We start from the raw sequence: 15,304 nt of genomic DNA on the forward strand, positions 1-15,304 counted from the left end.
TCGTGCCCCTTTCTCGTGGTACAGGACCGTACCGTCACATCACCTCGCGGCTTCTCATCTCCTCTGCCCCCCCCCACCCCCCACAAACCGACCCCTGACCACGATTATCTGTCCCCAGGCGGCGTGCAGGCCGAGCGCTCCACCAGCGGCATCAACCTCGTGTCGTTCGTGGCACGACCCGAGGGCCTTCACCAGCGCTCCTTCTCGGTGTCGGGTGCCGAGCAGTGGGGCGACGCTGGAGGCCCCGCCGGCGGTGGGGCCGTCCCCGGCGAACGGTAACGAGGAGCGCCGGCGCGGGGTCATCCCCGCCACCTCCATCGGCTCCATCACCCACACCAGCCTCACCACCACCACCTGTCACCAACCATCATCGGACCCACCAGCATCACCAGCCTCACTAACCTCACGAGCCACACCAGCCCCACCACCCCCAGCAGCCTCACCACCCCCACCAACCTCACTAACCTCACGAGCCCCAACCGTCCCACCACCCACATCAGCCCCACCACCCCCAGCAGCCTCACCACCCCCACCAACCTCACTAACCTCACGAGCCCCAACCGCCCCACATCAGCCTCACCACTCCCACCAAGCTCACTAACCTCACGAGCCCCAACCGCTCCACCACCCACATCAGCCTCACCACCCGCAGCAGCCTCACCACCCCCACCAACCTCACTAACCTCACGAGCCCCACCAGCCTCACTGAAGGGAGACGTGAGGAGCATTCTCTGTCCTTGTTTCATGGCTGTTGAGGTTGAGTCTCGTACAGCGTTCGTGCGTGGGTGGCGGGGAGGGGTGAGGTGTGGGGAGAGGAACTGTGGGTGAGAGATGAGATACCAATTAGGCTTCTAGTGATTCACCCAACTCCCACAGCGATTCTGGGTCACGGTTCTGGGTCACGGTTTTGGGTCACGGTTCTGGGTCACGGTTCTGGGTCACGGTTCTGGGTCACGGTTCTGGGTCACGGTTCTGGGTCACGATTCGATTCACGAAACTGCTTTTTTTTGCCTCCATTTTATCGTCTACAATTTGTATTGCTTATAGATTATGTTTGTTGTACACGTTTCCCTCGCTTTACGTGGTAGTAGATGCATTCCGAAAAAAGGCCACACAAAGCGAAACCGCACGAGATAGCTACTCGCCGAGTAGCGCACACAGTACACACACAGTACAGATACAGTACACTAACAGTACACAAACCGTACATACAGACAATGTTGTCCCACGTCCCACTGCATTGTCACATGCTGAGTGAATTCGAACCGCATATAGCGAAGTTTGGGTTGAAATACATGAAATCGCACAAAGTGAGGGAAGCTTGCATTGTTCACTCATGAGTATATAATTTGCACACGATTCAACGTGTGCTTCATGAGCATAAGAATCAATAGTAAATGATGAGTCGACGCATCAATACGTGCCAGGTAAAAAAGTGATTCATATATTTTTTATTTTATTTTACTAAGAGGATAGCTGACACACCAATTCCTGTTTATTTATTTATTTAACACTCACAGCAGTCTCGCCCGGATTGCCTCGCACCAGGATCTCCCTACGCGGCGCCATACAGCGTCGGTAGCAATTTCACCGCCGGTCTAGCGCCGGGCGATGTCGCAAACGAACAGATGTCACGGAAGTCCACTGCCACACTGACCGCAGGCGCGGGGGGTGGCGGAATGTCCGGTTGGACATCGCAGTTTGACCGTGACCCACGAGATAGTGGGTGGGTGATACCGCCACGGGGAGCAGTGCCGTTCGCACACGTGCGCACGCGCGCGCCTGCGCGCATGCGTGGAGGCGCGCGATGTGTGGTCCTTGATTTGGACCAGAGTCAGACTCTCCTCCGTTCGCTCGCCGCTCGCACGGCCCGCTGCCCCGCCGACATTCGAATCAAAAGGAGCTTTTCATGTGCGGGATGTTTTTAATTTCCATGCACCCCTGCTTCTCCTAACCTCCTCCTACGGGCCACGATATCGGCTTACGGGAACAGGAAGCAATTATGCCGTGGCCTGCGGTACAGATGCAAGAGCCGTGCCCCCCCCCCCCCCCCAAACGGGCACGACTCCCGTCGGGCCGGCGAGCGGGCGTCCCATTAGGGAACCCGGTCGCAGCCAAATGGGCACGGCAATTGGTTAAATATGGTGCGGCGTTATCCTCGGGGCACACGCGTCGCATTACTGCATCGTAATGTGCAATTTGTCTGTAATTATGACAGCTCACTTAAGCATGCGCGGTGCACCGACGGTAACATTTTAGCATGCGTGTTGCGCGGGTCTTCATTTTTAGTCGTCCGTGCTTGTGCGTTGTGTTTCTTTACGTACTTTTGAGCTTTGGCACAGAAAGCAGGCTCTCGCAGATTTCCAGTGCGGGCCTGCGAGAAATTTGGCACTGGTCCAAAGGTTTTTCGCCGTGCGCTTCTCTGGAACGTAGACTTTGAACGCGCAGACAATAGGTTTAAGCGAGAGATACTCTGGTGTATTCGCAGAGCTTGGCGCTTGCTCGTCTGCGGACACGTGTTCGCGTGGTGTTTTAGAAGTTTGGAAGTATGCGCGCCAGCTGCGCGCGGATTGCCTTTCCACAAGGATCCTTGTCGAGGTCCCGCGGACCCGTTGGTGGCGGCTGACGGCGCTCGACTGACTCGCCGCGACTGGAGGAATGTGGGCACCGCGAGGCTGACCACCTGCAATCGAACGCAATTTATCGCACGCTGGCCCCGGTGCGTTCAGATCATAATCTTCTTTTTAATGAAAATAATATATTTTCGTTTCAATTTTAATTATGTAAAATAGGCCAAGCGTAAAATTGAATGCTCGACGGACAATTTGAGAGAGGCTCTTTTCTAATTACCGGCTTTTGTTGCGGACAACACGCTGCTAATTGTGCATTTAACTCCTTAACAAACGTGTGGGGCATTTTTGACTAATTGAACGCAAAAGCCTTTAGAATTCAGAGTTAAACGTTTTCCAATAATAACTCCGAGTAATTAATATAAACCGGGAGTGAAATTGATCATTTGTAGCAGTAATTAATGGCAATTGTGCTAAACCCATTGCAGAGACAATTAGTGACTATTGATTTAATTAAAGTGTGACCGTGTAAGCGCATCCCTATTAATGCTTGGGCGTCGGATTGGCTGTCTCCCACTGTGTAAATTGCTTATTATGAGGGTACAGCCAAGCCAGTAACACTTACCTCCATTTGAAAATGCATCGTTAGGCTCTTGACAGCATTGATCAATTGGCTGTGAAGCTTGCAAAATAGTTTTATGCAGGAGGGTTTTATTTTTAAATCTCATAGGCCTCTTAATGGACACAATAAATTAAGCACGTATTTTATTTACATTTTCTGGCGCTTTCATGGAATTGGACTCATCCTCCTCGTGTTTAAACGTACTGTAACAACCTTCCTGCGCGCGCGTACCTTTGTTCTTGATTTATAATTGAGACTAATTAACAATGTTGTGGCTGGGGACAATCCGGGGGTGTGGTATTCACCTCCCTCAATTGTAACGCGGATCGCCTGACTTCCAAGCGATACCTTGCTGCTGCGAGGCTGACGCTCCTTGAGCGTGGGAAGTGGCAATCCTGCCACTTTTTGGCGCGCATCTTTTTCAAAACGTGCACGCTTAAACGATAACACTTATTGCTCCCTTAACGGTTCTCTTCGAGACAAAAGATTCTCGAAACGCAACTCAATATCGCGAGGAGTTCTGTTTGGCCGATCGCTGGAGCGCCATTCAACCTTTGCGCGCCGTGTTCTTTCCGTATCGAGTGACCTGCACGGGAGGGCTCGTGTTGCACGCACGGCACACTTTGATTACTGACCGACGCGGGAGCGAATGTGAGGGGTTGGGGGGTTGGGGGGTTGGGGGGTTATTCGGGGTCGCAATCGCGCTGCTTTGATACGGGACGATCTTAAACGTCCCCCGCCCGTTTGAAGAGCGTCGTTGGGAAACCCCACACCGGTCGCGACCGCACTGCGCCAAGCGTTTCGGGACGTATCGCTTCCCGGCGGTCGCCCCCCCCGCCCCCCCCCCCCTCGGGGCCACGAAGACGAGCCCCATTGTCAGAACTCGCCCAAACCGTGAAAGCGAGCGGAGGCTCTCGGGGGAAGCGCGGCCAACGGGACGGCACTCCTCCTCGAACGCTTCTCTTAATTTCGTCTTTCGCACGGCGGGGGATTGAATTAGCAACGTTGCATGTCGACTTCGCGTCGACGTTGGCGAGGAGGGAGCCAGTGGACGGCGTCAGCGACGCCGCCGGCGAATGATGGGGGAGTGGGCAGTGGCGTTAACCGCGTGGTCCGTAGTTCGAGATTGGTGACTACAGTCGCACGCCGTGGAATATTCTTAATTTTTTGTTATTCAGTCCGGTGAGCGAGCGAGCGAAAACCGATCCCGGGTGTAGTGTCCCTCCCCCGGGGACACCAGCGTGGCGCGCGTGGACGCACCGCTTGCTTGACACGCCGCAGGGAGGCTTCTTTGTGGAGGTGACGACTCGACAAAGCGGCCGGAGCGTGTGATGAGATGCGAGGGGGTCATGCCCAATTGAATTAGGGGGGGAGGGGGTGGGATGGCTTTCAATCGGACACCGCGGCGTCGATCCCAACAATGCGGATCGCGTTGCTGCTCCACGACGTCTGTTGCACGTACCTTGCGGGCGCTCTCTCACTCGTCAACCTCTTTATTACTCCACCGCTAGGAGTTTTTTTTTGGCTTTCTCTAATTTATGGAAATTTCTCACAAGCAAGAGCTTACAGAGCACTAAACATCGGCATGCCATTGTTGGCCACGTCCTTGTGGCCAGGCTACCCACTGTTATTGTTCAATGGACCCTGAATGCCAAGTGTGTGTGTGTGTATGTGTGTGCGCTTGTATTTTTTTCTGGCAGAGCCCTATCTGCTTCCCGCAAGCTATGACAACAATGGACAAAAAAAAATTAATGTAAATGTTACGATCCACGACGCGTACCGAGGATGCAGTTTCACTCGAAATGTACCGACCAAGTCATCGATTCAATTTGACGCAATCCGGCCAGGTGGCTCCGCAGCTCAGCTCAAATCATGGCTGGAGTTGGCTCAGCCCATCATCCCACGTGCGATGATCAGCACGGTTGGCTTTGGTACGGTGCGAAAGAAGTTCAACACATACGTGCATACGTCTGGAGCCATTACATATTAGTACCATTTCGTGGGGAAATCGACAGTGGGGTCATATGGATAGACTCTCCCCGGCCATATGATTGTAGAATTCTCACAATTGGCTCTGCAGGGCTGTAAACGGCAGGTTGCCTCGATGCTCAGTTGAGAAGGAAATCGTCTTCCTTTTATTGGCCTCTCAAATGCAGCTTCATTTCAAGATGCTCATGATACACACGCCGAATTTAAGACTTCATTAATTAAATGTAATATTTGTTTGTATCCCAATACAATCATCATCATTGTCTTTGTCGCCATCGTCATCCTCGATCTATTCATTGTCGGATGAAAGTCTCCCCAGTTCATCGCCCTTTCTCATGGCCTCACAGTGCAACTTGTAGCGAATAATGTAGCACCTGCGCGTCAGCTTGTTTTATGGAAACAATAGAACGTAATCGTGGAGAGTGGCGGTGATGATGATGGGTGGGGCACGTACGCAGGATGGAGGAGGGCATGTTACCCGGACAGGCCTTGAAGCGGCACCCAGAGGCCGATAACGACAAGGAAATTCTAAAATCAGATGCTTGTGGTGGTGGTGATGATGTATTTATTATGGAACAAGGGCAAGACTTAAACTCAGATGGCAGTGGTGGTGGTGATGATGATGATGATGAGACTGTAAGACCAGAACTTGGTGGTTGGATATCATCAACTTTGCAAAACGATGGAATCTGGCAGAAGGTCGTGACAGCAAAGTGGGGATGGCATCAAGGGAAACTGACTGGGACCATCGGTCGACAATGTCCTCAAAGGAACGTCTGAAAAAACAAGTTGAATCTTCCTCATTCGCTGTGTCTCGTTGCTCGTGTGCCGGTTGCCGTCGGTGGCCGTTGGCGGCACGCGTCTGGGCCGCTTGGCCGGGCCCTCCGCGGCGATCGCGCAGCCGACGGCACATGCGACTCCCTGGGCCCTGGGCTGGCGCCCTGCGCCACCACCAGCCCCAAGCTGGAGCCGCCTGCGTCGCCGCACGCCAACCGCAAGAAGCACCGGCGGAAAAAGAGCGCTGCCAACCCGAGGCCGGACGGCGCGGCCAACAGCGCGGAAGGTACGGCCGGCCGGCCGGCCCACCGTCGGAACCCATCCTCCCCCCCCCCTTCTTGTGCTTACGCCTGTTCCTACCCCCTCGGCGATGACTCGTCCGCTCGTCCGTCCGTTTGTTTGTCCGCTCGTTCGTCTGCGCACGTCTCCCCATTGTTTGTGCCAGTGCGGTTCATTCCACCTTCCGACAGATAATGGCCGCCGTCGCCGCCGCGGGGCCTGCCCCTGCCCTGGCCGCGTTTTCCCATTTCCCGAGAGCTTCGTGGGAGCCGCAAAGCTTCCCCCACGAACGCTGGAACAGCATCAGACAAAAGCGGGCCTTGTTGGTGAAGCGCGCGAGGGCACAGGCCGTCTTTGTCCTTGCGAAAGGCGGATGTTGCCCTTTCGGCGGCGTATTGTTTTGGGGAGGAAACGCGCGAGGTGGGGAAGCCGCAAAGCTAATTTTGTTGCCATAGGTTATTAATTTGTGGCGTATCCTTGATGTGGCATTCGCACGGCCTCTCCGTGGCCGCTGGGATAGAGAGAGAGAGAGAGCGACGGGCGTCTGTGCTCACAGCGGGCATGGCCAGGATGTCCGGCCTTCCGAAGCCTTTTCGCCAAACCTCTAGGGCCCCCCACCCCGTGCCCCCCACCCCTCAATTCATGCATAATTGTTTAATTCCAAAGGAAGCCCCCTCCTCCTCTAAAAACAAGGGGCAGCAATGTACGAGAACATATGTAACCATTTTCACATCTGATGGAGGCGGTCTTTGTTAACACCACTTTATGCACCAATTAGTTTTTTGTAAATTAGTACAATTAGCGTTTCTGCATTTTTGTTACATTCTTCGTTGTGCCAGTGTGTGTGTGTTGACTAAACTCGTTTAACCTCACGATCCATTTTTTATGTTTTTCGTGTTTCTGAGCTGCGCTAATTGTTTTTTTCTTGCGTTGCTCACATATCAAGTAGATCACTTTAATTTCCACCAACTCATCGCGTCTGCGCTGAAAATCACAATCTGGCTCTTGCGGCTCTTCACCCCGTAGCTCGTCGCCAATCAACGCGGCTCAAAGCGCGTCCCCGCTGGCTCTTGTCTTCGAGAGGCAACGTCGAAATGTACCACGTTGTTTTTATTATTTAAATAAAAAAAACTCATTAGAGGATAGTGGCGAGCAACAATGCATAATAAATACTCCCGTCAGTCACAGCTTTTCCAAGGCCGGGAACACAAACCGGACACTGGTGGTCGGGTCCTCGGCGTGCTGCGTAGGGATTTGGTGCTGCTCGCAAACATTCCTCGCTCTTATTTTTCTTTCCAAGCTCCGACGGCGATGCCAAAGTTTTGAACTCGTCTCGAAATCATCGCCCCCGTGCCGCTGCCGATTGATTTAAGGCTGCAGCCGCTTCCTTCCAGTGGTGGGAGAGAAAGGGGGGGGGGGGTGTTAGGGAGGGAGGGGAGAAGTGGAGGGGGGCAGGTGCAGGTTCCGGCCGTGGCGGTTGGCGTGCACGCTCGTGCCTTTTTACGGGGGGGGGGGGGGGGGGGGGAGAGAGACGTTCCCAAGTCGTTACATTAAACAATACGAATTGAACAATACGAATTCCACGACGTAGCGTAGTGGGGTTAGAAGTCGACACTCGTGATGTAAATGAAAGCCTTGAGTTGCAAAGCAACTACCGGTGATATTTCTCAATGTGTTGTAGCAAGCGCCAACCCCCACTGACAATTGTGGTGAAGTATGGTCAAACAACACCTGACATTGACGTGGCACGAGGAGGCCTTCTTCCAACAGTGGTTTGACAAAGTCCCAAAAATTATTATCGTTATTAAAACCGGCACTCTGGAACATCCTCATCCCTGTACGCCCCCCCCCTCCATCCCCCCTCCAATCCACCTCCCCCCCCCACCGCTCCCTCGTTCCGCCCCAGCAGACGCGGAGGAGTCGTTTGAGTTCCTCATCGTATCGCTCACGGGACAGAGCTGGCACCTGGAGGCCTCCAGTGCGGAGGAGCGCGAGGCCTGGGTCCAGGCCATCGAGAGCCAGATCTTCGCCAGCCTGCAGTCCTGCCACAGCGCCGGCAGCAAGGTCGGCGGCACACGGTGGCCAACGCTTGCCGGCACTCTTTTAACGTCCTTTGACCTCGCACGTGGCACGCTCTCGTTTGTGATGCCGGTGTGGTTTCCTTTCGATTTAGGGCTTTCGTGACTGCAGGGATTCATCATCTTGGTTCTTTCGGTAAAGTCACGTAGAATGGAAATAATAAAATAATACAAATAAAACATAATAAAATAATTCTCACGAGGTGGAGAACAGGTCTGTCGAGAAGACAGAGTCATTCAGACGCTGTCTATTTGAAAGACCTGTTCTCCACCTGAGGACGGCTGCTTGCGTTGTGGCCGAAACGTCGTGAGAATTATTTTATTATGATTTATTTTTATTATTTTATTATTTCCATTCTACGTGACTTTACCGAAAGAACCAAGATGGTGTGGTTCCCGTGCATTGGTGGGATTTGAATTGCCTGCGTTGGTGCGGAGTGGTCCGACTTCCGTGTCGTTTCTCGTAAGAAGTCACGAGAAATAACTACGTTTCACCCAAGTATCTATTTTTGAAATACCCTACTTAAATAAATGGCACTTCTCGTGAAATAGTTGGAAATCTTGTAACCTAGACTATGCATTTAAGTTAACCTAAAATCCATTTACAATGCTGTGTGTGTGTATATATACACGTGTGGGTGTGTGTAGTGGGGAGCAGAGGTTTAGTGGTTACTGGACTAGAATCCAGAAGGGTTTAAATCTTGGCCGTAAACAACAGCAATCATATCTGAACGATTCGTTGGTCTCCCCTAGGTCTACTCAGCCTCAAGTCAGTAACTGATGTGATGAATAAACATCAACGATGGGGCGACACAGGTGGTGAGGGTGGTTCTGGCTTACTACCCTCCAGTGTGCCATTCCTTCCCTCATTAGGTGCTCGTGAACAATGTGGTCTGTTTACGAGCTTTGACTGTCACAGGGCATCTATGAAGGTGGATATGGTGTGCATGTATGGCTCTCCCTGTGGAGCAGACGCGGACGGGGAGCCAGAGCGATGCGGTTACGATCCAGTCGATCCGGAACGTGCGCGGGAATTCTGTGTGCGTGGACTGTGACGCCCCCAGTGAGTTTTGACCCGCGTGTCCGCGAGCATCACACCAATACATTCACGCACGTGTCTCTCATCAAGGAGCATAAACCACCACGCAAACTTCGGTCATCCTCGAAGCAGCTTTTGGCTAGCCATCGAACTAAGACGGTTAATGCATCGTGCGCTTTCAGATGCGCTTCTGCGGCCGTCTGGAACGCCCTTCCTTCCAATATTAGGAAGAAACTGGAGCTGTGCATACTCTTTGGTTCTTTCGGTAAAGTCACGTAGGTACAAAATAATTTAAATCACGACGTTTTGGGCGCAACACAAGTGCCCGCTTTTTTTATTCCCGACTTCAGCAATTGATTATTGCTGTGGTTGTTTCCACCTGATGACGGGCACTTGTGTTGCGCCTGAAACGTCGTGATTTAATTTATTTTGTACCTAAGTGACTTTACTGAAAGAATCAAAGAGTATGGATTCCTGCAGTCACGAAAACTTCTAGACTGGAGCTGTGCACTTTAAATCTATATTGAAAACTGCTTTTTTTTGCCCTTCCCCGCACCTACGATTCGTGCGGTTGGCAACATAGGGTGCGAAAGAAGTTCAACATCCATACATACTCACACCAGAGACGAAGGTCTCCCATATAACCTTAACGGACTGTCGAGGAAAGTGCCGTGAGCGAGTGTCTGTTGAGGTTGGCACGGTGCGCGAGGGAGTAGTGTGGCCAGCACCGCGTATGCGTACATGCCCGTTCACGCGTACACATGAGGATTAAAATCGGATATAGAAACTTCCCAAGGCGGGGGGTGGTAGGTTATGAAATGTTAAGCTTTTTAAATATAACCCTGGATCAATCATAATGGGGAAAACAATGTCAGTATATTTTCTCTGGTAAATATCAATGAAATACAATTTTTTTGCGTTTTGGGGGGGGCGGGGGGGGGGGGCAGTGGTAGCCCCCCCCCACCCATGGATTCTCCACCGATTCTAACATTGGCACACACATGTGCACAAGCATGCACATTAATCCAAATGACGCCGATACACACACACAGACACATACATGCACGACGCTGATACACGCACGCTGACGTTTGGGTAGCACTGACACATATATACGTACGTACATACATACACACATACACACATGCACCATTCGTCTATAATTTCATCTGCCCATTCGTCAATCTGCCCGTTCATCTCTCTGTCCATCCCTCTACCCATCTACGCACCCATCTGTCCATTCATCTGTCCACCTATCGATCTGTCCCGTCCGTCCGTCCGTCCGCAGACCCGGATTGGGCGAGCCTGAACCTGGGCGCCCTCATGTGCATCGAGTGCTCGGGGATCCACCGCAACCTGGGCACGCACCTGTCGCGCGTGCGCTCGCTCGACCTGGACGACTGGCCGCTGGAGCTCGCCGCCGTCATGCTGGCCATCGGCAACGCCTTGGCCAACGGCGTGTGGGAGGCCGACACGCGGGGCCGTGGCAGGCCGCAGCCAGACTCGCCCAGGTGAGGCCCCGCGGCTTGTGGCCCCCAACCGTCGTCGCCGCCGCCGCTGCCGCCAGTGGTTGGTGGTGATGATAGCGGAAGTCGTGGTGGTGGTTCAAATGGTGGTGGGGGTGGTGGCCGCAGTGGTGGTGGTGGTCGTAGTTGTGGGTGGGGGTGATGGTAGTGGGGATTTTGGCCGTTGTGGTGGAGGTCATGGTGGTAGTAGTCGTGGTAGTGGTGATGTTAGTGGAATTGGTGGTGGTTGTTGTGGTAGTGGAGGTGGTGGATGGACTCATCTCCTGTTTACAGCGGTGAATTCCGTCGTGTGATCAGGAGCTAGTGGTGGGTGGTAATGATAGTGGTGGCGGTCATTAAATTGGTGGTGGTGATGGTAGTGGGGGATGGTGGCTGTAGTGGTGGTGTTCAGGGTGGTAGTTGTGTACTCCGGTGTTACTCCTTCCTGTTGTGCCGTTGGATCTCTTTTCCCCCGATCGCGGTTTAAAAAAAAAATCAAAGGCCCTGACTAATCAAGACAAGTCGGCGATAATGGTTGCGGCAGGGAAGAGAGGGGAGCAGTGTGCGGCACACATCACTGCATTCAATTAGCCGAGAGATGGCAGAAGTAATTGAATTCAGGCCATTGATCACACCCAGTAGCGCCGTTTCCTTCTGCTCCCCCCCCCCCCACCCTATCCAGCGAGCGAAGTGCCAATCGCCAGTCAGGGAGGTGGGTGGTGCACGCGGTGCATCTGCCGGTGATTGCCTCCTCCCATGCAGAACAGGATTACTTTGGATGCAATTTGCGCAACATGAGTTACGCGGTGTGAGAGTCCCCAGAATCTGCGGTGATTGATTTGAGACAGGAAACTCTGAGCAGCCGACCCCATGCAACAATGTGATTTTTGGCTTTGGAAAAGAAGCAAGTGTATGGGTCTCTTTAATTATCTGCATGTACGTGGTTTATGTAAGTGTATGGATATCTATGTAGGTTTATGAAAGTGTACGGGTCTCTATGTAATTGTATGTATATTGAACTTCTTTAGCACCATACATAACAAACTATACTAATTGGATGTGCAGGGGAAGAACAAACTAAACACAAATAGCAGTTTTAAAGAAATTCGTTTTCAATCTAGATGATTTAAAAGTGCATAAGCTCCAGTGGATTCTAAATATTGCAAGGAAGAACGTTCCAGACGGCCGCAGACACGCATCTGAAAGCGCGCGATGCGGTGACCGTTTTTATTTGGTGGCTAGCCAAAATCCGCTGCGAGGATGACCGGAGTTCACGTGATGGTTTATGCTCCTTGACGAGGTCAGCAAGGTATTGTGCTTCATCTGTGCAAGCACTTTGTGTGTAGTAGATGATCCATAGGCTGTCACAGAGAACCATATACTTACATGAAGACAAATATCCCCCGTATAGCCTAAACAGACTGCACATTGCACTTATTTGCGCGTGAAAATACTTAGACACACACAAACATGCATATACACACACACACTCACCTACACACTAAAATATACACACATCAGTACTTGCACATCCACAAACTCCTGCACACACACACTCGTTCTTAGACACACACACACTCGTTCTTAGACACACACACACTCGTTCTTAGACACACACACACTCATGCACACACTTAACCACAAACTTGCCAACAGGCACTTATGCACACTCATGCATAGTCACGTACTCTCATGCAATTGCAACAAGCATATACACGCGGTCATACATACATACACACTCACCTAGCTGCACGCACACAAAGACAAACATCTCCTGTATAGCCTTAACAGACTGTAGGGGCAAGTGCTGTTAGCGAGCACCTATGAAGGCCAGAACAGCACACGAGGGGGTGGGTGGCCAGCACTACGCCCGGCCGCCTTTGTCTTCCCATTGACGATGTTTACACACCGCATCAGGTACTCATTTGAGGCTGAGGGGAGGCCCAGGACCGGTTCAGATAATCGTCACTGGCGTTGGCCGTGAGCGGGATCGAACTTGGGTCACTGGGTTCGTAGTGCAGCGCGCTAACCACTACACTACCCCTACTTACATAGACACCCGTATGCATACATAGACTTACATAGAGACCCATGGACATACATCTTTTTCTAAGACAAAAGTCCCATGCTTACATGGGGTTGGCTGCTCGGATTGTCTTTGCCCACGTGCTTCTCATCTGTCCAGTCCTGAGAGGAGGAGGAGGAGGACCCCTGTCTGCTTTCATATTGCAGAGATTCTGGAAGGGATTCAAGAACCTCTTGTAATCCTACAGATACATACCGACGGCTGATATTCCCAGGCCGTCTGATACAAGTGTGAATAATCGTTAACGAGTAGACTTTTTTTGGGTCGAGCTTGACACTCGAGTGTGTACTGGAGTGATATTACTCCACTGACATCGCATCGCGATGTAAGGCAGTGTTGTTGTGGTCATGTCACTCGGGTGATATGAAGCTGCGTTTGTCGGTGACTTTAAAGAAAAAAATCTCCCCAACGTAAGTTTCAAGATTGTGTTTGACGAGCCATGAAACACAGCCTGCTTATCGCATGTATATTCACATACGCATGTTGCCAACATTCATAAGATTACCTGCAAATTACTCGTGTGGGATTGCACTTTGCAACAGAGACCCATACTGTGTAGCTACTGCAGACTGTGTGAAACGTGTAGCGCCTTTCTTCACGGTGGCCTTGCACCACGATAAGAATGACAGCGTGAATTCCAAATGCACTTTATTATATTTATTATTCTAGATAACAACTATTATTTCCATTGTAGCTTCCGTTCATCTGTGTGCTATATGGCCGGGTACGGGTACGGGTAGACCGTGAGTCACTGGTGAGTAACTGTTTGTCACTCATTTCCCAACGTCTTGTCTCTTTCTCACAATTCAAGTTCCTAGAATCAACCCACCCGCGCCTGGAACATGGTTTCATCCCAGAGGTCGCAATCAGGTCTCCGATACCCATACCCTACCCGTTTGCGACCTCTGATTCAGAGTAACTTTTCACCGTTGAGGAGGGAGGAGTGGGCCGGTGGGAAGGGAGCCGGGGAATGCATCGCCACGACAGTCGTTGCCTAGGCGAGAGATGAACACAACCCACAGCAGGAGGAGGAGGAGGAAGGGCAGGAGGAGGAGGAGGGAGAGTTCATCCCAGAGAGACGGGAAACCACTTTCTCTGCTCGCCTTCCGCTCTTTGGAAACTTTTAAGTCGGGAGCGGTGGCTGCCCGGCAGCGTCCCGCGCTCCCAGCAGGGGGGTGTTGCTCGTTCGTTGCATCTCGCCCTCCGCCAGCCATCTGCGGCTGCCGGATTCATTTCCTGCCCGCCATTGTCTCGTCGACGTCTCGTGACTGTGCCCGTGTTGTAATTACGGCCCAGAGTGCTCGTCCCGTGTCCTTCCCACTTCCTGCTATGATCCCCCCCACACACACACACCCCCCCAGGGGCCGCTTGACTTATCCGTGGCTCAGTACGAACCTCTCCTCCCTGCTGCTTCCCTCTCTGAATCTGACACCACCAATCCCCCCCTCTCCCCCCACCGCTACCGCTGTACTATCTGGAGAGAACTTTCAGCCATGCTAACGAACACGCGGGCTGAGAGTGGGGTCAGTGCGGACCTATCTGGCGAGGAAGAAGTGTAGCAAGTGGCTTTACTGGCTTATATATTAGGGGCCATCCATTTAGTACGTATCATGGAGGGGGGAGGGAGGGGTTAACCCAAATGCATACGCTTGCATATGGGGGGTCTACTGACAATGTACGTACGCATAGGAAATGGGGGGAGGGGGGGGTGGTGTAGCCTCGAAAATAATTTGGCTTTCAATTGAGTTGGATAGTCCGGCGGTGGACTATCTGTTTGTTTAAACACGTTGATATTATTAATCGTTGATCGTTTCTGTGTGGATTAAATATCCGCCGTTCTATAGGATTCTGGGGGGGGGGGGGGGGGGTGCATCAAGCGTACGTACGCAGGTGGGGGGGGGGTATAAAAAGTCCGCGTGCGTACAGGGAGGGGTCAAGTTTTGACATATTTTTGCATACCTACTAAATGGATGGCCCCTTACTTGGATTTACAATTAGGAAAACATGCTCTACTCGTATTGTATACGTAAAAATATTTCTCCAATAATCCCCATCAACAATAATCAATGCACTGCTGGATTGAAGGCATATTTAAGCTGTCAGCATCTCTCATGTGATGCAACGATCCATCTATCACCTTCACACAAGCTGATTTCATCGTTCCCTCCTTTCGATGCCACTCCACCGTTAGTCTCGACCACCGTTCATCCTTGACAGGGCACTGCAGAGTGCAACTGCACTCCGCGCCCATTTACCGAGCTCAGTTCTAGGCCACAACGAACATGAGTGGCGAATGATATCTGAACTCGTCGGAAGCGACCAACCTGAGCAAACGGTGAAGTACGTCCAACAAGCCCGC

At 52.0% G+C, this 15,304-nt stretch overlaps 1 protein-coding gene and 1 long non-coding RNA gene across 3 annotated transcripts in view; one reads left to right on the plus strand and one right to left on the minus strand.

Annotated features, from left to right (window-relative positions):
* The window catches only part of LOC133344677 (arf-GAP with GTPase, ANK repeat and PH domain-containing protein 1-like), a 115,384-nt gene that overhangs the window by 90,786 nt on the left and 9,294 nt on the right, over positions 1–15,304 (plus strand). Inside the window, exons 12-17 of one of the 2 annotated variants that reach the window (XM_061554734.1) lie at positions 119–258; positions 5,052–5,073; positions 6,083–6,244; positions 8,147–8,301; positions 9,288–9,378; positions 10,643–10,865. In XM_061554734.1, coding sequence (XP_061410718.1) covers positions 119–258; positions 5,052–5,073; positions 6,083–6,244; positions 8,147–8,301; positions 9,288–9,378; positions 10,643–10,865 — 793 coding nt within the window. Of the gene's footprint in view, positions 1–118; positions 311–5,051; positions 5,074–6,082; positions 6,245–8,146; positions 8,302–9,287; positions 9,379–10,642; positions 10,866–15,304 lie in introns of those variants that run through there. The other variant, XM_061554733.1, reaches the window with a different exon arrangement.
* On the minus strand, positions 253–1,640 carry LOC133344686 (uncharacterized). The gene is made up of 3 exons (XR_009755359.1): positions 1,519–1,640; positions 684–818; positions 253–354 (listed from the first exon to the last, which is right to left on the minus strand). It is a non-coding gene; the product is annotated as an uncharacterized LOC133344686 (long non-coding RNA).

The sequence above is a fragment of the Lethenteron reissneri genome, chromosome 20 (assembly GCF_015708825.2).
Source record: "Lethenteron reissneri isolate LAM-NWPU_2019-01 chromosome 20, ASM1570882v1, whole genome shotgun sequence".
In the NCBI taxonomy this organism is placed as follows: Eukaryota; Metazoa; Chordata; class Hyperoartia; order Petromyzontiformes; family Petromyzontidae; genus Lethenteron; species Lethenteron reissneri.